A 25,642-nucleotide genomic window follows, 5' to 3' on the forward strand; every position below is an offset into this window, starting at 1 on the left:
AGAAGCCTTTCTCGTGGACAGTCGAGATTTCTTCTGATGACGCAGGGCACAGTTCTCTGCGAAACATAAAGAATTTCACCTTATTTTCTTGACACGGCATAAGCCCAAAAGCCTATACAGCATCATGTCCATATCAGAAGAACGGTGCAACTGAACTCACCGTTACATGAAAATCAGTTTGCATATAGACCTGGCAGATCCACTGAAGTAGCACTCGCCGAGCTCGATAGCTGCAGTCGCTTAAGTGCGGCCAGTATCCAGTATTCGGGAGATCGTAGGTTCGAACCCCACTGTCGGCAGCCCTGAAGATGGTTTTCCGTGGTTTCCCGTTTTCACACCAGGCAAATGCTGGGGCTGTACCTTAATTAAGGCCACGGCCGCTTCCTTCCCACTCTTAGCCCCTTCCTGCCCCATCGTTGCCGTAAGACCTATCTGTGTCGGTGCGACGTAAAGCAAAAAAAAAAAAAAAAGTAGTAGCACTTCACCAGCTGGTTTGTAAACTAGAGGAAAGCCTAGAATATAAAGAAATTGCCCTGGCAGTATTTCTACATATAGAAGGAGCCTTTTTTTTCAAAATGGCGCCCGGTAATGACGACGTTGTGTTTTATCCTCCGAGTAAATTATTTAAAGTTAAAGTTTTAACCTCAAGATCAGCAAGAGTGCTCAAGAACCTCTACATGAACTTCTGTTTTTAATTGAAGAAAAGTGTCATAAGTGCTACCATTGTGTTAACTTCTTGCCATTTTTTGTGTAGGCTGATGATGACATGATGATATGTCGAAACCGGTCCCTTAATAAATTAAATATGTTGCTACATTGATTCGTCCAACGTGTTATTGTATTGAAAAGGTGGAACATTTTTCCTTTTTTTAACATTGTTCCGAGTAAATTAACCATAAAATGTGACAAAATGTGCGGAAAATGTTGAAGATTAGTGAAAAATGGAATGTTGTGTGATTCATGTGATCGATGGTGGCATTATAAGTGCGGAAATTACCCTAGAGATGTAAAAACTAATGAAAATGTTGACTGGATTTGTGAGCAGTGTGTTCGGAATATTGTAGTTGGCGACGGCGTTGACGACGAAGCACCGAAAACAATCGATGAGGAATACAAAAGTGCATTAGAAATTATAAACATTCTACAAAAGGACAATGAGGTTCTTAAAGTTGAAAATCAAGAATTAAAAGAAAGACTGCGATGGCTAGAATTTGGGACTGACCCTTCTTCGAGTAATATACCGGTACCAGTAACAAACTCGAGCACGTGGTGTCAAGTAATTCAGGGATGGCCAGTTAAGAAGAAATCTACAACTGAATTTCTGGAAATAAACATCAGAAATAGGTTTTCTACCCTAAATAATTTAATTCTGGAAGAAAGTGATCGCGCGCGTGAAACCAAATCATCGCGATTCGCTGCCGTTGCCGTGCCGAGGTTAAAATTTAGGCCTAGATTTCAGATTCAAGACCAAGTTAGGCCTAAATCAGCAAAGGTAGCTGTGTTTGGTGATAGCCAAGGAAGGGGAATTGCGGGAGTGATAAACGACGAGAATATAGCAGCAACCGGAGAAATATGTCCAGGAGCTTCTATCAGCAGTGTCCTGGAAAACGTAGAAGCAACTAGGAACTTTGGGAGCGGCGATGCAGTGCTTATCATTGGTGGGACGAACGACGGAGCTCACGATGTAAGATGTAAAATGTAAGATCACAACTTAAACATACACTAGGGAAGCTGACCCACACAAACGTCTTTGTAGTGAACGTGCCTCGCAGGCATGATTTGAGTAGAGACTCGTGTGTGAACATTGAAGTGGACAAGGTCAATACAGATATTGTTAAAATTTGTAAACATTTTCGGAATACTCAGGTTATTGAATGCAGCAGTTTTGAGAGATACTGTTATACAAAACATGGCCTCCATCTGAACAGTTCAGGTAAACAAAAGATAGTAAATATTGTTCTAGATTTTATTAATCTTAAGATATGTACTGTAAAACAGGCAACTCCCTTGAGTTATAATACTGACCAGGAAAACTAGTAGAAAGAGCCAGCTGTACTTCAAGCTGGCTCAGTCAACTAAAAAAAAAACTCAGGATAGTAAGGAATTTCAAGTTACCCAATTGCAACAGTCAAGTTTTAGGGAGGAAGGGGGGTCTGAGATTGCTCTTGGTAAACTGTCAGAGTGTAGTAAATAAACAATTAAAATTCGGTACATTGATGGAATCTTATGAGACTGATGTGGTGATAGGAGTGGAATCGTGGTTGAGAGAATGGGTGGGTAATAAAGAAGTATTTCCAGAAGGGTACACAGTCTATCGTAGAGACCGAGGAGATAAAAGGGAGGGGGGGGGGGTGTTTATTCTGGTGAAGGAAACTTACTGTTCACATGAATGGTTTACCGATGAAAGGGATGAAATATTAGGGATAAAATTAGTTTGTGATAATATGAAGGAGCTGGGAATTATAGGAACATACAGGCCTGGAAGAGAGGAAAGAGCCATGGAAATATTTGAGAAAATAATAGATTATGCTCATAAAAACAATAATAATGATATGGTAATAATTGGGGGAGATCTAAACTTGCCTGAAGTTGAATGGAATGGAGCTGCAAGTGAAGCCCATGAACAGAAACTGGCAAATAAGTTAATTTGGGAGGGAGGATTTACACAAGTAGTACAAGAACCGACTCGTCTCAATAACTTACTAGATGTATTCTTGGTTAAACCATGGGAAATTGTTGATAAAACTGAGGTAATTGAAGGAATAGGAGACCATAAGGCTGTAGGATGTAGGACTCGTACCAATAAGAGGGACACACAAGACAAGAAATTGTACAGAAAAACTAAAGTTGATGAATTTGGGACTTACCTTAAATCACAATTCAGTTGTTGGAAAAGTGAAGGGTGTAATGTGGATACACTTTGGGCTAAATTTAAAGGAATCATTTGGGAAGGAGAGAAGAGATTTGTACCTGTTAAGAAGGGCAAAATGACCTCAGACCCTGTTTATTATACAAGGGAAATAAGAAAATTAAAAATAAAATGTAGAATAGTAAACAGGAAAATCAAAGAAGGTAGGGAGAGTAGAGAAACTAGAAAACAGCTAATAAGGGAACTGAATAGAGTGAAAAAGGAAGCAAAAGAGAATTATATGAATGGCATACTTCAAGAGGGTAATGACCACAAAGGGAAATGAGAAAAGCTGTATTCATATATCAGGAATCAAAAAGGAAAAGGAATCCAAATGCCTACAATGGTGGGAGAAGAGGGTGAACACTATTTAAGAGATACTGAAAAAGCAAACCTCTTTAGTAGGGAATTCAGAGATTCAGTAGATGATTGTCAGGAGTTGGAAACCGAAACAGAAGATAGAGAGGGAGAGATACAGAGGGAAGCAAGAAGCTTCTCATTCACAAATGAAGATATTTTCAGAGAAATCCATCTGCTTCAGCAAGGAAAAGCAGCAGAAAGTGATCAAATTACTGGGGAGGTATTAAAGACAATGGGGTGGTACATAGTGTCTTATTTAAAATTTCTCTTTGACTATGTCATAAATAATAGTGTAATACCAAAGGAATGGAAGGATCTATAATAATACCAATTTATAAAGGAGAGGGTGATAAAAGGAAACCAGAGAACTACAGACCAATCAGCCTGACCAGTATAGTTTGTAAAATACTGGAGAGTTTAATATCAAAGTACATCACAGGGATATGTGATGATAAAAATTGGTTCATGAGGAGCCAGTATGGATTTAGAAAGAAATTTTCTTGTGAGGCACAACTGGTGGGATTTCAGCAGGACATATCAGATCAGTTGGATACAGGAGGTCAGTTAGATTGCATAGCCATAGATCTTTCCAAAGCCTTTGATAGACTGGAACATGGAATATTATTAAAGAAATCGGAGGGAATACGATTGGACGTAAGGGTTACACGTTGGATAAAAACATTTCTAAATTCAAGGGTTCAGAAAGTCAAAGTAGGAAATAATGTATCTCAGGAAGAGAAAGTTTGGAAGGGAATTGCACAGGGTAGTATAATCGGTCCGTTACTTTTCTTAATATACGCAAATGATTTAGGGAACAATATAACATCAAAAATAAGATTGTATGCAGATGACATAATTGTTTATAGGGAAATAAATAACATTGAGGATTGTTCAGAATTACAAAGGGACCTTGAAAGTATTCAACAGTGGGTTGAAGAAAATAATATGAAGGTTAATGGAGGCAAATCAACTGTTACAACTTTTACAAACAGGAGCTTTAAAACTGAATTTGAATATACTTTGGATGAGGTAGTTATCCCAAAAGATGGCAAGTGCAAATACTTAGGTGTGAGATTTGAAAGTAATTTGCACTGGAAGGGTCATGTTGATGACATTGTAGGGAAAGCATGCAGATCGTTACATGTCATAATGAGGCTACTTAAAGGATGCAATAAAGAATTAAAAGAAAAAGTTACTTAAGTATGGTTTGTCCATTATTGGAATATGCAAACAGTGTTTGGGATCCTCACCAAGAATACCTAATAAAAGAAATAGATAGTGTGCAGAGGAAAGAAGCAAGATTTGTAACAGGGGATTTCAGGAGAAAGAGTAGTGTATCAGAAATGTTAAAGGAACTTGGGTGGGAAACTTTAAGTAAGAGAAGGGAGAAAACTAGACTTGTAGGATTATATAGAGCCTATACAAGAGAAGAAGCATGGGGAGAAATCCGTGAGAGGCTTCAGTTGGAAAATAATTATATCGGCAGGACAGACCACAAATATAAAATTAGAAGGAATTTTAGCAGAAGCGATTGGGGTAAATTTTCTTTCATTGGGAAGGGTGTGAAGGAGTGGAACAGTTTACCAGGGGTAGTGTTTGATCCTTTTCCAAAATCTGTACAGATATTCAAGAAGGGAATAAACAGCAACAGAGAAAATGAATGAAGTGTTAGAGGGCATTCGACCAGAGCAGGTTATTGTAAATAAAAAAATGTGTGTGAGTAAATTAATTCCATCCCCTGGTCTAAGGAGTTTGGACAGCCAAAGTAGGGGACTGCCTGTAGGGGTGAAGTACAGTGGGGACTTCGAGGGCCCTGGGACCGCTACGGTAGCTGTGAAGGCCCTTCAGGAACTCTGATAAGTGGTGGCAAAAGGGGCTCTGGTTAAGACGCAGCAGGTCGTTATGCTACTTAGGTTCCAGAATGGGTAAAAAAAAAAGTAAATAAATGCAATAATGTAATCTTATAGCAGTTGTATAGTATCATTTGAAGTAATTCCACATACTGTATATCAGTTGACTATATTTGTAAGTAGTACAGGAGATATTATAAGTAGAATTTTGTAAACAATATAAATTTATTAAGGATGAGCTGTGTGTTTAATAGAAAAAATTGTTAGCGTAAATTGTATAATATTGTATTATAGGAAAATTTTCTTCTCTTGTTAATTTAATATTTAGTGCTTGACAATAATGTATTTTAGTGTACCATTTGCTACCGAGGTAGACACCTCATTTGCAAATAAAGAGATTTTGATTTGATTTGACAACCTATGACTCTATGATCAAAGCATCGGAAAAGAGTGAGGTGAGTAGAACCGTCGTCAAATGGATGAAATCCATGGTAGACGGAAGAAAGATAAAAGCATCCCTGTTTGAAGAAATGCTGATGGTTAGGGCCACCCAAGGCTGTGCTCAGGAAGGAGTTATTTCGCCTCTGCTGTGGAACCTCGTGGTGGATAAAATCATAGCTATGCTACACAAGGATACGCTGATGATCTAGTGATCGTGGTACAAGGTAAGGTGATGAGTGTTATCCAGGACCTCGTGCAAAGATCACTTAACCTTGTGGAGAACTGGTGTCGGGAAGAACAACTATCAGTCAACCCGAACAAGATAACTCTGGTCCCTTTTACAAGAAGGAGAAAATTAGAGGGAAAGAGATCACTGAAGCTCTTTGGATAAGATATATATACAGAAGAACAGGCACTGCACCTAGGTGTAGTGTTAGATGAAAATCTAACCTGGAATCCACATACAGAAAGGAACATAACCCGGGCCAAGAACTTAATGATCACTTTCTGATTCAGTTGTCATTCCCATATTAACTTATTTGCCATCTGTTGGTCATGCTTCCTGTCGTTTGCATTACCTTCCCAATTGACATTTGGTAAATTGAGATCACCCGCTACAATCACGTTCCTTTCCTTATCGTTTCCCACATAGCTGATTATCTTATCAAATAATTCTGAATCAGCATCAGCACTGCCCTTTCCCGGTCTGTACACTCCAAGGACATCAAGTTGCCTATTATCTTAAAGAGATGAGCCTTACACCTAGAATTTCATGTTTGTCATCTTTAACTTTTTCATAGCTTGCAAATTCTTCTTTCACCAGAATGAATACTTCCCCTCCTACCATTCCTATTCTATCTCTACGATACACACTCCAGTTCTGTGAGAATATTTCTGCATCCATTATATCATTTCTCAGCCATGATTCAACTCCTATTACAATATCTGGTAAGTACACGAGGTTGGGGAAAAATTCATGGCAACAATTTTTTTCTTGAAGATACCAGTCCGTTTGGAAAATGTGACATATACAGACAAAAGGACAAGTTGTTATCTACATGTGTGGACAATGAATAGCACTGAAATATCATAACACACTTATTTATTACGGTAGTATACAGGGCAATATGGCCTTCCCGGTGCAAAAGAATGACAACACAGTACACATAAAGTTGACTTGACAAACCTGGGCCTAAAGACCCTGCTACTGACACCACACGATGCCAACAATGTGGGAGGCGCTGAATACCATCTGCCTCAGCATTTGCCGCACCATGTATGAATCCGGTCACCTCTTGGCGCACAGCATTAGCAATGTCCTCTCGTGTTGCAAACCGCCTACCACGTAGTGGTTCCTTAATCTTTCGAATGAGATCAAAGTCACAGGGCGAAATGTCGGAAGAGTACGGAGGGTGATCCAATTCTTCCCATCCCCAACATTGCAGTACTTGCCCTACACACTCTGCTTTGTGTGGTTTTGCATTGTCGTGCAGGATTATTGCACTGTCCACAAGATCCGGACGTTTTGCACCAGGAAGTGCCTATAGTACTGTGCGATGACTGTTCTGCCATGTGGAACAAAGTGGCAAACAGTGACACCTCTGACATCATACGCAACGATCGCCATCAATTTGACTGGGGAAGGATTCTGATGGACCTTCTGCCTCCTTGGTGATCCAGGATGTCGCCACTCCGCGGACTGACGTTTCAGTTCTGGTTCGTATGCCTTGGCCCAAAATTCATCGATGGCGATTATTCGTGACAAGAATTGATTGCCATCCTGTTGCCAGCGTGCAAGGTGGTTGGAGCATATTGCATAGCGCACCCACCTTTGAACTTCCGTCAGTGCATGCGGTACCCACCATGATGCGATTTTGCGCAGTTGCAGCTCATTACACAATATCCTGTGGACAGTGCATTTCTCAATGCCACTTGCCCTCTCTAACTCCAGTAGCGTCCATTGTCTATCTTCATCCAGGAGCTGCTCGATGACGCCACGTGCCACGTCGGTCCGCACACTGACAGGTTGTCCCGAACGTTGCTCATCACTGGTTGACACACGTCCTTGCTGAAACTTTCCTACCCACCGTGCTACTGTACGGTATGGTAGGGCATTATTCCCAAGGGCTTCCACTAATTCACTGCGACATTCCATCGCATTTCTCCCTCGGAGACCGGCTATTTTGATGTAAGCGCGCTGCTCAACAGGGGTTACTGCCATCTCGCACGACGGTCACCACCTGACTGATTTCACAGCCCTCGCTGCGCTACTACTAGCTAACACAGAGCCATCTGTTGTTCTGCATACACACTATGCCTGCAGAACTTCCTCACGACACACATACGTTTGTGATCCATTCACATATCTACAAGAAAACAAATAGTTGCCATGACTTTTGCCTCAATCCTCATATATCTATTAAATTACTTAATTCTGTTCCCTTCTTTACAATACTTCTACAGTTCAGCATTAACATTTTTATGTCATCCCTACTTAACTTCCAGTTCCCGTACCCTTATCACTGCTCCCTAGACCACCCCGTTTCCCTGAATGTACTCCCTATAACCCTTCTAAACAAAAGTCCTAACTTATGCTTACCACTGCGGTTTAACTGAAGGCTATCTGAGCGCAGATCCCTATCTCCTACCCACCCATTAGGATCTAGAAATCTCACTCCCAGTTTCCCACATACCCACTACATAGTATCATTAAAATCCCCAATCACCTTCCAGTCATATTGATTTGTTGGTTCTGATATACGTATTTGTTTATTATTTATTTTGTAAATCATGTAATTTTTAATTTCCTTATAGTATGTTTTAATTTGTTTATTGTGATGTTACAAGTGTCATGATGTTGTTGCAGCAACTCCTGGCCACAGATCGCGGTCTGCTGTCGAGCATTCCTTCACAAGTGCTGAAACTGCACCCTCAGCTGCCCACTCTAGTTGAAGAATGTGCTTTTCCGTTAGGAAAAGGGGGGAGGTTTGAGGCTGCACAGCAACTCACAGCATTACTTGCAAATATTACTGAAACAGTTTCATATCTGAGAGAATGAAAACTTTTATACCAACTAAGGTGTACTTGTGAAGATATACAGCAGAGTTTTTAATAATAATTATACATCTCTGAAGAATTAAGCAGAATTTTAATGCTTTCCCCTTTATTTTACATGTTACAATTCTCATATTTTGGTCCGTATTGAAATGTACAATGAAGTCAAATAAGTATTAAAGTTTAATTATTCCACCTATTCAATACATAAAAAGAGATTTTAATAAAGAATTAAATCAGTAAATAAAATTATAGGGACATGTTTCGCCCTTTAATTAAGGGCATCTTCATCCTTAATCTCAATCTGAAAGATAATTAATCAGGTACCTGATTGTAATTAAATTACATATGAATGTGAAGATGATGTTGGAAATATGCTTCAAATGGTGAGCGAAATGGTTGACAATAGTTACGATATTCTTAAAATGAAACCTTAATAAAGTCTAATATACAAATAGTCGTAAATTTATGAATGTCCTTGTTTAAAAATTGGTAACAAATTGTATACTGATAGTTTTATAAGAACGTAAATTTTGTAAAGTGGCGTCCTCTGGACGTTGAGGGCGTTAGAGAAAATTTTTGGATCTTAAACAGATCGAATGTCACAATAATAATAAAAATGTAGTTGATAATTCCAAATACAGTATTGATACATAATAAAGCTAGTAAAGAGACGTTTGCGTTGCTCACTTCAAGTAAGGTTTATAATAAATCGTTATGTTGAAAGAAGTAAAGCGGGGCCTTTTGATCGTTGAGGGCATTAGAGAAAATTTATGGGGTGTTAAACAGTTCAAACGTCAGAATAATGATGAAGAATGTAGTAAATAACTCCGAGTGGAGTTTAAACACTTCAAGTGGGGTTTATAATAATATAAAAAATTGTTAGACTCTCGTGTGAAACTGCAGTCTTCTAGAAGCACGAGTAAAGAAGAAGAAGACTTGGACGTGCAGAAAGAGTAGTTTATTTTGCAATTTAAGGAAAGGATACAAAAGAGAAATTATGGAAAGGAAGAAATTATGAATGAAAGAACATACGGAAGCTATAAATAAGGAGTGTAGGATGAACCAAATTGAGAAAGTATGGGAGAGAATAAACAAAATTAACAAGGGTGAGGAAATTCGCGAAACCAAGTATCGAGTACAATAAGTGGGTGAACTATTATTACTTGGGGGGGGGGGGGGGCGGGGGGGGGGGGAATGATATAGAGGGAGGAGGAAGGAAAAAGTTGTATGGAGAGACAGAGAGATACCGATATTTGAACTGGACAAAGGAATTTCAAGAGAAGAAGTACTGGAAGTGATAGGCAAAATTAGGGGCAGGTCAGCGGGGGGATGTAACGGTATTAACAACAAGTCTTGGAAAGAAAGAAATTTGGACAGATGGTAGAAGGTATAGTTAAGTTATTTAATAGAATCTTCGACAGTGGTAAATACCCAAAGGAATGGGAGGCGGGAATAATATGACCAATCTACAAGAAAAAAGGGAATAACATTCCAAGATAGCTGCAGTCGCTTAAGTGCAGCCATTATCCAGTATTCGAGAGATAGTAGGTTCGAACCCCACTGTCGGCAGCCCATTTTCACACCAGGCAAATGCTGGGGCTGTACCTTAATTAAGGCCACAGCCACTTCCTTCCCACTCCTAGCCCTTTCCTGTTCCATCGACGCCATAACACCTATTTGTGTCGGTGAAACGTAAAGCAAAAAAAAAAAACCCCATTCCAAGTAATTACAGGGGGATAACTTTATTAGACTCACTATTTACACAGGAGTTTTAACAAACAGATTAAGGGACTGGGCAGAAGAAAATTCAGAATTGTCAGTTTTCCAAGGGGGTATTAGGAAGAGAAAAAGGACGTCAGACAACGTAATGATAGTGAAGATGATTTTAAGGGAGGTAAGGAATGGTAAAGACCCACCTTATTATAATAGAGAAATAAAGAGACTTGCAGACTGGAAAGAAATAGAGTTAGAAATGGCTGTGGAAGTAAGGAGAAATTGAAGGAACTTACTACAAAATTGAATCTAGCAAAGAAGGCAGCTAAGGATAAGATGATGGCAAGCATAATTGGCAGTCATACAAATTTTAGTGAAAAATGGAAGGGTATGTATAGGTATTTTAAGGCAGAAGCAGGTTCCAAGAAGGACATTCCAGGAATAATTAATGAACAAGAGGAGTGTGTATGTGAGGATCTTCAAAAGGCAGAAGTATTCAGTCAGCAGTATGTAAAGATTGTTGGTTACAAGGAAAATTGAAATAATAACATTAAGTTATTTATTAGACCACCTAATCAATACAAAATCGTCTTGGATGATTTACATACATGTTTCGCCTTCCCTGAAGACATCATCAGCCATAGTCATCAATACGGACCAAAAATGATATTTATTACATGTAATGTCAATGCCAACCAGGCAATAGTAAAACCTAACAAGACTATGGCTGATGATGCCTTCAGGGAAGGCGAAACATGTATGTAAATCATCCAAGACGATTTTGTATTGATTAGGTGGTCTAATAAATAACTTAATGTTATTATTTCAATCAAATATCATCAATACGGACCAAAAATGATATTTATTACATGTAATACAAGGAAAATGTCGAGATAGAGGAGGAGACTAAGGCCAAAGAAGTATTAAAATTTACATATGAAAACAATGAGATTTACAATAAGATACAAAAGTTGAAAACTAGAAAAGCGGCTGGAATTGATCAAATTTCTGGGGATATACTAAGGACAATGGGTTGGGATATAGTACCATATCTGAAGTACTTATTTGATTATTGTTTGGCCGGAGGAGCTATACCAGATGAATGGAGAGTTGCTATTGTAGCCCCTGTGTATAAAGGAAAGGGTGATAGACGTAAAGCTGAAAATTACAGGCCAGTAAGTTTGACATGCATTGTATGTAAGCTTTGGGAAGGTATTCTTTCTGATTATATTAGACATATATTAGACATGTGAATTAATAACTGGTTCGATAGAAGGCAGTTCGGTTTTAGGAAAGGTTATTCCACTGAAGCTCAACTTGTAGGATTCCAGCAAGATATAGCAGATATCTTGGATTCTGGAGGTCAAATGGACTGTATTGCGATTGACCTGTCTTTAGCATTTGATAGGGTGGATCATGGGAGACTGCTGGCAAAAATGAGTGCAATTGGACTAGACAAAAGAGTGATTGAATTGGTTCCTATATTTCTAGAAAATAGATCTCAGAGAATTAGAGTAGGTGAAGCTTTATCTGACCCTGTAATAATTAAGAGGGGAATTCCTCAAGGCAGTATTATCGGACCTTTATGTTTTCTTATATATATAAATGATATGTGTAAAGGAGTGGAATTGGAGGTAAGGCTTTTTGCGGATGATGTTATTCTGTATAGAGTAATAAATAATTTACAAGATTCTGAGCAACTGCAAAATGACCTCGATAATGTTGTGAGATGGACAGTAGGCAATGGTATGATGATAAACGGGGTTAAAAGTCAGGATGTGTGTTTCACAAATAGGAAAAGTCCTCTCAGTTTTAATTACTGCATTGATGGGGTGAAAGTTCCTGTTGGGGATCATTGTAAGTATCTAGGTGTTAATACAAGGAAAGATCTTAATTGGGGTAATCACATAAATGGGATTGTAAATAAAGGGTACAGATCTCTGCACATGGTTATGAGGGTGTTTAGGGTTTGTAGTAAGGATGTAAAGGAGAGGGCATATAAGTCTCTGGTAAGACCCCAACTAGAGTATGGTTCGAGTGTATGGGACCCTCACCAGGATTACCTGATTCAAGAACTGGAAAAAATCCAAAGAAAAGCAGCTCGATTTGTTCTGGGTGATTTCCGACAAAAGAGTAGCGTTACAAAAATGTTGCAATGTTTGGGTTGGGAAGAATTGAGAGAAAGAAGAAGAGCTGCTCGACTAAGTGGTATGTTCCGAGCTGTCAGCGGAGAGATGGCGTGGAATGACATTAGTAGACGAATAAGTTTGAATGGCGTTTATAAAAGTAGGAAAGATCACAATATGAAGATAAAGTTGGAATTCAAGAGGACAAACTGGGGCAAATATTCTTTTATAGGAAGGGGAGTTAGGGATTGGAATAACTTACCTAGGGAGATGTTCAATAAATTTCCAATTTCTTTGAAATCATTTAGGAAAAGGCTAGGAAAGCAACAGATAGAGAATCTGCCACCTGGGCGACTGTCCTAAATGCAGATCAGTATTGATTGATTGATTGATTGATTGATTGACTGACTTTCTCCATTACTTTTAGCCCATATGATAATAAGGTTATACCTCTATAATTTTCACATTTCTTCCTATTTATTTTCTTGAACAATTGTACAGTGCTTCCTTGTTGTCAGTCTTTACCCTTCCATACGGCATTGAGGGCTCGATATAGCCACTGTAGTCCACTGCTTCTTGCTGCTTTAATCATGATTCAGCCATAATTCAACTTCTTTTAAAATATCTGTTTCTAGTCATTTAAATGGGTCAGAAATGGAATGAATGAAACCTCCATCTAGCAGCGAGGACCGGAATTGTGCTGGCTGCCGAAGTCTGTCGCAGTCCTCTGGGACAACGAATAATGACTGACAGATGAAATGATACTGGTGAGTGTTGCTGGAATGAAAGATGTCAGGGAAAGCCAGACTACCCAGAGAAAAACCTGTCCTGCCTCCGCATTGTCCAGCACAGATCTCACATGGACTGATCGGAATTTGAAGCACGGAGCCTAGCAGTGGTAGGCCGGTTTGCTGCTGCCTGAACCATGGAGGTTCTAACTGTTAGATATTATTACAAATAAAACCCCATCTCTAATTGACTTCAGGATGGCCTAATAAATGAACACAGACATATTTAAACAAAAATAATTCTAACCAGATATGAATGGCCATACTAATTAATTACCAGTCTATATACAAATCTCTCTGATTTATGGATCAGCAATGGTCCAGCCTGTTCCTTTACCAGGGATGCTAATCCTTACTGTCACGTTCCAAAAATCCACTCACCTCCTACAGCCACTGTGCGTAGACAGCTGGTGGCTATACAACACACGGTGACTGTTCGTTGGTTCAACACCACATATCTTCACACAGTCACATGCAGTGAGCAACCAAACAGCAGGACAACACTCACAACAGCGAACATTAACACAGGTACATTTACCTTCAGACTGGCGACAGCGGCTTATCTCCCTGACTCACGCAGAAATACACGAACACACAGTATAGCCTTTCGTTCCGTCGATCCAGTCCACGCACTCACTGGTCTCTCCGACACAACAACAACTCGCTCGCAGGGCCCTCGTATTTATACCTCGATGCTGGGCTACTAGAACATTCAGGGTTCAGCTGGAGATCAAACTGTCCCGTCATATCTTCCAGAAATTGCATGGAAAATCTAGATGAAGGAAACAACAGACAAACTGCATGTCCTAAGGCGGGCTGGAAAATTCCGCGAGCTGGCTGAATCATCCCCTTTCAGGTAATACCGAAGGGCCTGCGACTAGGCTGACGGTTGTTTGAGCACGTAACATCGCCCCTCTCCAAGAGATGATCGTCCCGATCAGCCACCTTCTTTCGCTCTCCGGTAATGCGCCAAACGGTCTAGAGGTACCACCTTCAACTTGCTTGTCGGGTCCCGTTGTATGCGATAGATGACGTCATTTATCCTCTTGACAATACGATAAGGGCCTTCCCACGCTGACTGGAGTTTGGGGGGCAAACCTCTCTTCCTTACGGTGTTATACGGCCAAACCCGGTCTTCCTGATATCCGGTAGCGTCTGCTCGTTGGTCGTATCATGCCTTCGTTCGGTCGCTCTGTATTCTCAATCTGTTGCGGACAGCGGCGTGTATATCTTCTAGTTTCCTGGTTAGATCGAGGCAGTACTGGTCGGTAGGGGCAGGACAATAGTCAGGTTGACAGAACGCTAAATCCACAGGGAGGTGCAGTTCCCTCCCAAACAACGTCCTGGCTGGTGTGCATCCAGTGACCTCGTGCACTGCAGACCGGTACGCTAAGAGGAACAGGGGAAGATGACTATCCCAGGCTCTCCAGTGGTCGCTGACGACTATTCGCAGGTGATTCTCAAGGGTCCTAATTGTATCGTTCCACTCCATCGGATTGGGGATGTAGAGGTGTGATCCTGGTCTTCCGGATACCCAGCAAACGGCACAAATTTTGGAAGACCGCTGACTCGAATTTCCATCCCTGATCGGAATGCAGCTCCAATGGTACGCCGTATCTACTGACGAACTCGTTCACTAGGGTTTTCGCCACTATAGTTGCCTCCTGGTTCGGAAGTGCATACGTCTCCGGCCACTTCGTGAAATAATCAGTGAGGACGAGTATATAACGATTTCCTCTGTCACTGGTAGGGAATGGTCTGGCCACATCAATTGCCACTCTCCCGAGAGGCGCGTCCAAGTTGTAAGTCTTCATTTGACCTTTACACGTCCAACTTGGTCCCTTGCTGGTAGCACACTCGTTGCATCCAGTGCAGAAGTCTTCCACATCCGATCGGCACTCTACCCAGTAGAACCTCTCTCGGACCTTTTCCAAGATCTTCTTGACTCTAAGGTGCCCTCCCTTGCTGGGGCTGTACCTTGATTAAGGCCACGGCCGCTTCCTTCCAACTCCTAGGCCTTTCCTATCCCATCGTCGCCATAAGACCTATCTGTGTCGGTGCGACGTAAAGCAACTAGCAAAAAAAAAAAGGTGCCCTCCCGAAGCTCTACCATGAACTTCTTTCAGGACTTCCGCTACCATACTTCGTGGGACAACCACCTGCAACCGGAGAGTCTTCCTGTCGCTGCTTTCCTGGACGTGATTTATCAACCCATCCCTGGTCACCAGTGAGTCCCATTTCGAGCAGTACCACTTAGTTTTGGGGCTGAGGTCACTGATGTTTATCCACCCAGACCTGGGTACGCGGGCGATCTACCCTCGGCCAGCAGTCCGATGTCCTCGTCATCCCTCTGAGCATTAATCCAGGCTTCGCGGGTCCAGGTTCCTTCGAACTCTACGGTGGTCTTTCGATAGGGAATGTCGTGTTCACCTTCCCTCTTGGAGCAGAACTTGCAGTCTTCTGGACAAGGCTTCAAGACAGAGCGTCTGCGTTGGAATGTAGGTGACCCTTGTGGTGTTTGATCACATAATTGTACTGCTGCACTCTCTCCAGCCATCGTGCAAGCTGTCCTTCTGGGTTCTTGAAATTTAGAAGCCACCTGAGTGATGCATGATCAGTTCTGATGAGGAATTCTTGGCCATACAGGTACTGACGGAAATGCTTGATGATTTTCACAATGGCCAGCTGCTCTTTCCGGGTAATTCAATAATTTCTTTCTGGTTTGGAGAGAGCCTTATTGAAGTATGCAACTATTCACCCTTCATTGTCCATGATCTGAGACAGGACGCCCCAATACCAAATTCGCTTGCATCTATTTCGAGCACAAATTTCACCTCAGCTCTGGGATACACCAATGCTGGTGTCATACATTGTGCGTGCTTCAGGTGGTCAAAAGCTTTTCGGCATTGGTCTGTTCATGTTAACCGTTGGTCATTCTCCGCAAGATGATACAACGACTTGGCAGTGTTCGCAAATCCCCTGACGAATCGACGGTATAGGTGCAGAGGCCCAGGAAGCTTCGAAGCTGAGATTTGTCCTCAAGCACTGGCCACTCCCTCACCGTCATGGTTTCCTCAGGATCCGTTCGGACTCCTTCCTCCGAGACGGTATGGCTGAGGTAATGTACTTCCCTCCTGAAGAGCTGGCATTTCTTCGGGCTCAACTTCACCTGAGCTGCTCTCAATTTTCCCAGAATCTCCCTCAGATTCTTCAGGTGCTCGTCGAAGGTGCTTCTGAGAATAATGACATCATCGAGGGAAATGAGGCACGTCTTCCAGAGCAGCCTTTTCAGCACAGTGTCTCCATCAGCCTCTCAAAAGTTGCCGGGGCGTTGCACAACCTCGAATTGCCAGAGACCATGTCTGACTGAAAATGCAGTATTCTCTCGGTCTTCAAGATGAATCTCTACTTCCAGTAACCACTTATCAGATCCAGCGTAGAGAACCACTTCGATATCGTATCCAGAGTGTCATCAATCTGGGGTAGCGGGTAGCTGTTCTTTCTTCATGACGTCATTCACTCTTCTGTAGTCGACAGAGAATCGAGTAGAACCGTCCTTCTTCACCAATACTACCGGGGAGCTTCAAGGGCTTTCCGAGGGTTCTATTACTTTCTGTTCTTTCATTTCTATGTTCATCTGGTCTACTTCGTGTTGCTTCGTGAGCAGAATTCGTTGAAACGGAGCCTTAATCGGCGCACTGCCTCCCACATCAATCCGATGTTTAGGAGTTCGGTCAAAATCGTTGCTGTCCTGGGAGAAAACGTCTTGATACTCCAGCAGTAGGTCTTCCAGCTGTTCTCGTTGCCTGCGTTCTAGTTTGTAGGTGGATTTTCATACATCTTCTGCAGGGCCTCCGGCAAATTCCGCCCTACTCTCGCTCCTGTGTCTGGCCAATCCGACTCGATGGCTTCGGAGCAAGCAATCCATACAACGGGCTCACAAACTCCAAGCGTTGTACCTTGGTGGATGGTAACGTCATAGTTATTCAAGTTGGTCAGTCAAACGTAAGGTTAATGAGAGGTGCTGATCAAGGCTTTTGCGATCAGTAATCCCTTTCTTTGACCATTCTGATATTCCGACTCCACAATGGCCGTCAAGCCTCCAACAGCTCCGTCCACGTCCACCTCGGTCCTTGCTGGGATGGTTAGGTCCTCTTGCAACTTAACCTGGTGTGAAGCAGTGCCTTCCCGCGCTGGTAGCATGCCAATTTCTTCATCCCCATACCAAAGCGTGTTGGCGCTCATATCCAGGATGATTTTATGTTCGTTCAGAAAGTCGAGTCCGATGATTACCTTGTCCACGATGTCCGCAACCAGGACCCGGTGCTTCACTGTCTCGCCGTGGACAGGCGTCGTCTCTCCTGTGACAGTAGCCAGGCTGAGGTTCACCGCTGCACAACAGTTGGCTTCACGATGATCCTCATGTCTCCAGTGTCAATCAGCATACTACGCGCTATCCCATCGACGACTCCGTCCACCATTAGGCTGCTACTATCTGATCACAGTCTCATTACGCGGCCATTGGCTGCTGGGGCTTGACAACTTTCCTGAACCAACCTTCACCACCTAAGGCTGGTGAATAGTCGTTTCCTTGACTGGTGTATTTCTCGGCCGTTGGGACGTCAGATGGAGGCTCTCGGCTTCGGCAGTCTTCACAGTTCCGGCTTATATGGCCCCTGGTACCACACTTCCAACAGGTGACAGGTCTTCGAGGTACCCGATGGCTGGAGCGTTGTTCCGTTGCTTCGTTCGCTGGGTTCCACTTGGCTTCATAGAACCTTCCCACGGTTTCTAGGAAACCGGTCAGTGACTTATCGTCCTGCTACCGCGGAGTGTCGTCCACTTCCAGGTGGCGCACCCTAGTTTGTAATCTCGATGCCTGTTTCACGGCCTCGAACTCCAACGCGTGAGTGAGACCGTCTCCTAGGGCTCTTGTGGTGGGCGAGGCGAAGGGCTTGTTGAGTATCTGGGTCGCGTAATCCTTCTATGAAGGTCTGCCTATCCAGCTGTTTGAGGAAGTCTTCTGGTGCTGAAGGATATGCCAGGTGAACGAGACGGATGACATCTGTCGCGATTTCCTGGAGTGTCTCCGTACTCTTCTGAGTTCTGGTTCGAAGCTGGGTCTGGTACGCCTGTTGTAGGTGGTGATCTCCGTAATGGGCATCCCTGTGGGCTACTAGCGCGGTGTAGTTGTCCTGAGCGCCTTCTGGTAATGCCTGTACCTACATTGAGGGCTTCCCCTCTCAGAGCCACGACGAGGGTTGTAGCATTGTCTCCTTCACACCAGTGGTTAGCGGAACAGGCCGCCTCGATCTGCCACAGGTACGTACTCCAAGGTACCTTCCCGTCGAACTTTGCTGGCGTCAACTTGGTCGATCTCGGTACTGTAGACGATGGCCCATCCACATAGGTCCCGTCTCGTACGTTATCGCTGGGCAACTTCTCGCTTCAGGTCCTGGCAAATAGCGTTGAATTTTTGATTGACAGTTGCTATTTTATCGTCAACCATCCCTATCTGTTCATCAATTTTCTCGTCAATTTCCTGCTGGACAGTGTTCACCTTATCTTCAAGTTCGTCTTTCACTTTAGTTATTTCTGCCTGCGGAATATCCTCTATCTCGTGGTGACCCTTCTCAATCTGTCTCTGTACGTTTTCTGCCTTATGCTGACTTTCTTCCATCTTCTCCATCATCATTTTCTGGCCTCCTTTTGCCTTCTTTTGCCCGTCTTTCACCTCCCTTCTATTTTCTTCCATCTTCTCCTTGTAACGTTAAGCTAGTAGTAAAAGAATTGTATGTTATGACGGACTCCTGCTCCCAGCTCATTTGAATATAACACACACTTGCATTCATTGTCCTGTTCTTACAGGGAGGTTTAAATATTAGATGGATTTATTTGCAGTGTTATTAAGGCAGTCAAAGATTAATTCCAAAGTAACTAGCAAGTAAATAGGTAGAACTAATCTAACGGCATGGCATTACAGCCCTGAAGGGCCTTGGCCTACCAAGCGACCGCTGCTCAACCCGGAGGCCTGCAGATTACGAGGTGTCGTGTCGTCAGCACGACGAATCCTCTTGGCCGTTATTCTTGGCTTTCTAGACCGGGAGTAAACAGGTAAGTTATTAGGTTATTCTATTTATTAGTTTAATGATTTGGTGTTATAATGTCAGTCAGTCAGTCAGTCAGTCAGTCAGTCAATCAGTCCGTCCGTCCTTCTCTTCCATCTAACCAGGCACCGAAGTATACATCTAATACATTGTATCACTTTACATTAATAGATTTAAAATAAATTAGATATAATGAAAGGATAAATTCTTCATACTAATATCCTTCATGTAAAAAAGAGGTAGTACATAAAATTTAATAACATTTGAAAAACAGATCGGGTAAGAATTTTAGAATATTCTTCTACCAGAACATCCATGACAATAGAATGGTTGTGACTAGCAGCATCAAGTTTACAGATGATCCTTACTGGTGCATAAAATATCTCCAAAGTGCTTCCTTGAAAGTGCGAACAGCGCTTAACCCTCTGATACTTTTGAGAAGGAGGTTCCACTCCCGGCAGGCAATTACCGTGAATGATTTATCGTAGATGGCAGATCTATGGGTAGGTAAAGCAAGGATGGAATTATTAGTAGATCTGGTGTTAGGACTGTGATAAGATGAAAGGTATTTGAAATATGAACTAAGGGAAAATGGCTGTGAAGAATGAAGAGTTCTACTGAGATGGCATAGGCTACGCACAGTGCGACGGATTTCTAGTCGGGGCCAAGGCAGGTGGTTATATGAAGGAGTTACACGGTCATGGTACCGTAGGTTACAGACGTACCCCACACAAACATTTTGACCACGTTGTAACCTGCTTGCACCCAGCGTCTCTATAAATCAAGTCACAATAGTTGAAATGAGAAAAAAACAGAGCTTCTACCAGCTTGAGTGTTTTACTCGCCAATGTTCCCAACAAATAATTATTATGCACTAATACAAATACAGAGACAACGAATGTACAACAATAATAATATAAACATACATACATTATCATTATAGACTGTTGTGCCTTTCAGCGTTCAGTCTGCAAGCCTCTATGAATTTACTAAAAGTCGCCACAATCCTCTACTTGCAACTAGTGCTCTGGCCTCATTTAGTTCTATACCTCTTATCTTTAAATCTTTAAAGCTGAGTCTAACCATCGTCGTCTTGGTCAACCTCTACTTCTCTTACCCTTCATAGCAGAGTCCATTATTCTCCTAGGTAACCTATCCTCCTCCATTCGTCTCATATGACCCCACCACCGAAGCCGGTTTATGCGTACAGCTTCATCCATCGAGTTCATTGCTAAATTAGCCTTCATGTCCTCATTCCGAGTACCCTCCTGCTATTATTCCCACCTGTTTGTACCAGCAATCATTCTCGCTACTTTCATGTCTCTTACATCTAACTTATGAATAAGATATCCTGAGTCCACCCAGCTTTCGCTCCCGTAAAGCAAAGTTGGTCTGAAAACAGACCGAGGTAAAGATAGTTTCGTCTGGGAGCTGACTTCCTTCTTACAGAATACTGCTGATCGCAACTGCGAGCTCACTGCATTAGCTTTACGACACCTTGATTCAATCTCACTTACTATATGACCATCCTGGGAGAACACACAACCTAAATACTTGAAATTATCGACCTGTTCTAGCTTTGTATCATCAATCTGACATTCAGTTCTGTTGAATTTCTTACCTACTGACATCAATTTAGTCTTCGAGAGGCTAATTTTCAAACCATACTCATTGCACCTATTTTCAAGTTCTAAGATATTAGACTGCAGGCTTTCGATACCATCTGCCATTAAGACCAAGTCGTCAGCATAGGCCAGATAGATAGATAAGAAATGGGTGAGCCCTGTTTTGCAGAGCTCCACACGTAGGTCTATGAAGACCCTTTGTGCCCCTTGAACGGGTTTGCCTAGTCCAGACCTAGTGCTCCTATAAAGGATACTAGTGTCCGGATTTTGGCGTTCCTGATGTCCTCCAGGCTGACAAAATGTGAGCCCAGGTATCGATGTCTAGTGCTTGCAAAAGCCTCGCACTGACATAACACATGCGCTGTAACCGTACGTATGTACGATCCCCGAGTTTTTAGGTTAGGAAATTTTCGTATATAGTTTGTTACGTTAAAATCATGTAATTTTGTTTATTTACCATGTAAAAACGTAATATTATAAGAAGAATGTATAGTTAGGGAATATTGCATATGTTCATCATTATATTTTGTATAAATTTCTGTTTGGGTAAGAGTCCGTAAATATGGCCTAGCCGTAAGGATTGTGCAACTGGGAAAACTGCGACTATATCGGGAAGGACGGTTGAAGTCAGTTGGATGTGTTGCAACAAATGGCTGGAAAACACGGGGTACGGCAGGTTGTATCGGTTGAAGAAATGGAGTGAATCAATGTGGACATACATGAGTGGACGGTCTATGTCACATCATATACTCGATAGCCAATGCGAGGGCTTTGTTTTGAGCGAGGTTTGTGTTGACAGAGTGACGCGGGAAGAAGTGCCGGTGTGAGCGTTGCTACCACTAAACTTTTCAGGACGCGATTACCACGTGTAGCAAGCCTATATAAGCATGTACGCGTGTGCGGCAAGGCATTCTGATTCGAACTCTAATGCTGTTTCTGATTGTGTTTCTGTCTCTGATTCTGTGTGTTTTCTCACTCGGACCGGCGCGCGGGAGCTACTTTGCGCATAGTCCTAGGCAATGTTGTATTGTTCTTGAGTATCGTTTTCGGAGTGAGCACGCTATATGTCGCTGATGCTAATGAGTTTCTGGCGGATGTTAGGTCAAAGACGCTACTTAAGTGTTTATTTGTAACTTCAACTCTGTATAATAAGTTGGACTACAATTCTTCTACGAGATTATGTACAGTGGATGTGGTGATGCGTACAGAATCGAGATTCGGTAGTGGATGTGTGTTTGAGCACAGAGCTGATTCTTGGTCGAGGAAATCGTCGGCCGAGTATCCACTTTCAGTTGCAGAAACCTGAGGCGTTATACCAATCTGTGCGGCACTCGAGAAGAACTCAAGACGTCGATGAAGTGTGTAAATAAGGTTAGGGATGCTCTTCGTAAAGAAGGTTGCATCCGTACGTAGAGAAAGTCGTCGTACTTTTCTCTACCAGAATACGATTTTTGTTCTATTACAGTAGTGAGTGTAGTGGGACTCTTACCTGGAGGTATGTTAAGAAATGTATATATAGTATCAACAATTTTATTGATGGTTTGTAGTGTGTATATTTGCCTTTGTAAATGACAAACGAGTAGGTCTCGTCAAGTAATGATTTGGTTGTTGTTAGTAGTGTGTATATTGCCTTTGTAAACGACAAACGAGTAGGTCTCGTGAAGTAATGATTTGGTTGTTGTTAGTGGTGTGTATATTTGCTTTTGTAAACGACAAGCGAGTAGGTCTCGTGAGGTAATGATTAATGTTGGTCGTAGTTGTTTGTACGTTGCCTTTGCGGACGGCAATCAGGAGGGGGTCTCTTTAAGTGATGATTATTGTGGTATTTATTATATTTTTGTTTATTATTTTGGGAGTAAAGTTCTGGTATCAAACTTGCAGTAAATCTTTTTATCAGTGGAGTGAGGATGAACCTGGCATGCTACCTTCATCTAATTTCAGGGGTAAACAGGTAAGGTTACAAAGCAAGTCTGGAGCCTCGTCAGCCTGATGACCGTCGCCTTGAGAGAGAGAGTGGCTCGTTGCTCTACACCATTAAATATTCCTGCAATTGTTTTGCAGGTGGCGCCCATTGTCTTGGTATTTATACTTATTTCACTCCGTTCATTAATTATATATATTTTTATTATTTATTGGTAGTCATCAAATAGTTACAGCGCGGAGGTCACCTCCTCCTTGCCGCATCTTCTACACATCGGATCCTGGGTGATTTTCATGATGTGTAGGTGTCTCTGTAAGGTATTGTGGCCTGTTAACAGTCCAACTACCATTCTCATTCTGGTCCTATTCAAATTCATTAGGACCTTTTTATAGCTTTGACTAGGCCCTTTGATAAGTTCACGTGCCTGTCTTGCTATGGTTAACCTCTTCCAAATATCTAGGTGAGACTGGTTTATCCATTGGGATATTGCCAGTCTCACACTTCGGAGTGACACTCCCAGGAAGGGCTCTGGTCCTGTGAAGGAACCCATTGAGCCCTGTTTCGCTAGTTTGTCAGCTTCATCATTTCCACTGATTCCTGTGTGCCCAGGAACCCATAATAAAGTAACTGAGCTAAACTCACACAGCTGATCTAACATCCTTTGGCATTCCCATACCAGTTTTGATGTTGTTTTAACTGCACATAGTGCTTTTAACGCTGCCTGGCTATCACTACATATAGTGATGTGTCTTCTGTGTCCAGGCATTTTCCATATATTTAAAGCACAGGCTAATATTGCGTATACTTCAGCCTGGAAAACAGTAGCATATTTACCCATAGGAAGGGAGAGCCTTGTCTTAGGCCCCCAGACCCCGGCGCCTGTGCCCGCCTCCGTCCGCGAGCCATCTGTGTACCATGTACAGCCCCCAGACTTAAGACGGGCCCCAGCGTCCGCGGCCCACTCCTCCCTTGTGGGTATCACCACTGTGAATTTATAATTCAAATTAAAGCTAGGCTTCATCAGATCCCCGATCATCATTGTCATAGGGCAAGTCTGGTGAAGCCTTGTAAGAATAGAGGCATGACCTCTATTCGGGTTTTTGAAGGACCATCCTCCGAGTGACCAAAGGCGATAGGCACTCATTCCCGCTATTACCTTAACATATAAATGTAAGGGGGGAAAACCTAGGATGGCCTCCATTGCACATAATGGTGTAGTATCCAGTGCCCCTGTTATTCCTAGACACGCAAGTCTTTGGACACTGTTTAACTTGGTGCTCACAGTTTTACTCTCTGAGCCTGGCCACCAGACTATAGATGCATAGGTGATCGTGGGCCGTACAATGGAGATATAGAGCCACTGGACCATCCTAGGTCTTAGGCCCCAAGTCTTCCCGACGGCCCTGCGACAGGCCCACATAATCTTGCGAGCCTTATCCACCTTATGATCTATATGTTTCTTCCAACTCAGTCTTGCCTCAAGGATTACCCCTAGGTACTTAACCGAGGTTGTCTTAACTAATTTTTTTCCGAATAGGAAAGGCTCTGACAGTCCGTCTAGCCTCCTCCTCCTGGTAAATACCACGAGCTCCGTCTTATCGGGATTAACCGACAAGTCTGTCTCGTGACACCATCTTTCCACCCTACGTAGAGAGTTCTGTACGAGTTCGGAAACCGTACTGGGGAAATTTCCTACCGCCATCAGGCTTATGTCGTCTGCATAGCCTTGGGCGTATATTCCTCCAACATTTAACCTGGTAAGTAGTTCGTCCACTACCAGACACCATAATGTTGGTGATAATACTCCTCCCTGTGGACACCCCCTGTCTATATTAGCTCTCAACATTACAGCGTTGAGAGTAAACAGAAATTGACGGCCCTGCAGTGAGGCCATAATCCATTTTATGAGGATACTGCTCACTCCTCTTCTCTCTAGACTACGTTCTATGGAGCCCAAAGATGTATAATTAAAGGCCTCTTCTATATCTAGGAATACAACCATAGCAAGTTGTTGCTGATCCAAGGCACTCTCCAGCCTAGAAACCAGCTGGTGTAGTGCCGTCTCAACCGACTTCCCTGGTTGATATGCATGTTGATGAGAATGCAGGGGAAAGTCTCTTAATACTTTCTCCCTGATATGTCTATCCACCAGTCTTTCCAAGGTCTTAAGTAGAAAAGACGTTAGACTAATGGGTCTATAATCCTTAGGTCTAGTATATGAAGACCTTCCGGGTTTAGGTATAAATACCACCTTCGCCTGACGCCACAAGGAGTACACGTACCCCATAGTGAGACAGGCTCTAAAGATTCTGACCAGGTATGGTATAAGGACCCCCCCCCCCCGCCTCCTGAAGAAGCGCCGGGAAGATCCCATCCACACCTGGGCTTTTGTAAGGGGCAAAGGATTCTAATGCCCACTTAACCCTTCTTGGGGTAACAATCTCTGCGGCTTCCCTCCAGCCACTTTTATCGGGTCTGAAGGATCCGCTCGATTCTACCTCACTATTCGTGATTACCGAACCTGGAAAGTGGGCATCAAGCAGTAAGCTCAGGGTCTCCCCCTCTGTGGATATGTATCCACCAGAAGGAGTCTCCAATGAGCCCAGCCTTGCCCTTCTATCCAAGGTTAAAAGCATAGGCCAGACTGCTTACTACATTTCCACCTAACTGAATCCCTCCCTGCCATTTTATACCTTTCAGCAGATGATCCATGTAAACTACGAACAGCAAAGGTGAAAGATTACAG

At 42.6% G+C, this 25,642-nt stretch overlaps 1 protein-coding gene across 5 annotated transcripts in view; it reads left to right on the top strand.

The window, feature by feature from the left end:
* LOC136877166 (divergent protein kinase domain 2A) overlaps window positions 1–9,068 on the top strand; it is a 49,387-nt gene extending 40,319 nt beyond the window's left edge. For all 5 annotated transcript variants that reach the window (XM_067150982.2, XM_067150981.2, XM_067150980.2 and 2 more), the window contains one exon: window positions 8,426–9,068. In XM_067150982.2, coding sequence (XP_067007083.2) covers window positions 8,426–8,617 — 192 coding nt within the window. In that variant the 3' untranslated portion in view covers window positions 8,618–9,068. The remainder of the gene's footprint in view (window positions 1–8,425) is intronic.
* The last annotated feature ends 16,574 nt before the right edge of the window (window positions 9,069–25,642 follow it).

Source organism: Anabrus simplex, chromosome 7, assembly GCF_040414725.1.
Source record: "Anabrus simplex isolate iqAnaSimp1 chromosome 7, ASM4041472v1, whole genome shotgun sequence".
In the NCBI taxonomy this organism is placed as follows: Eukaryota; Metazoa; Arthropoda; class Insecta; order Orthoptera; family Tettigoniidae; genus Anabrus; species Anabrus simplex.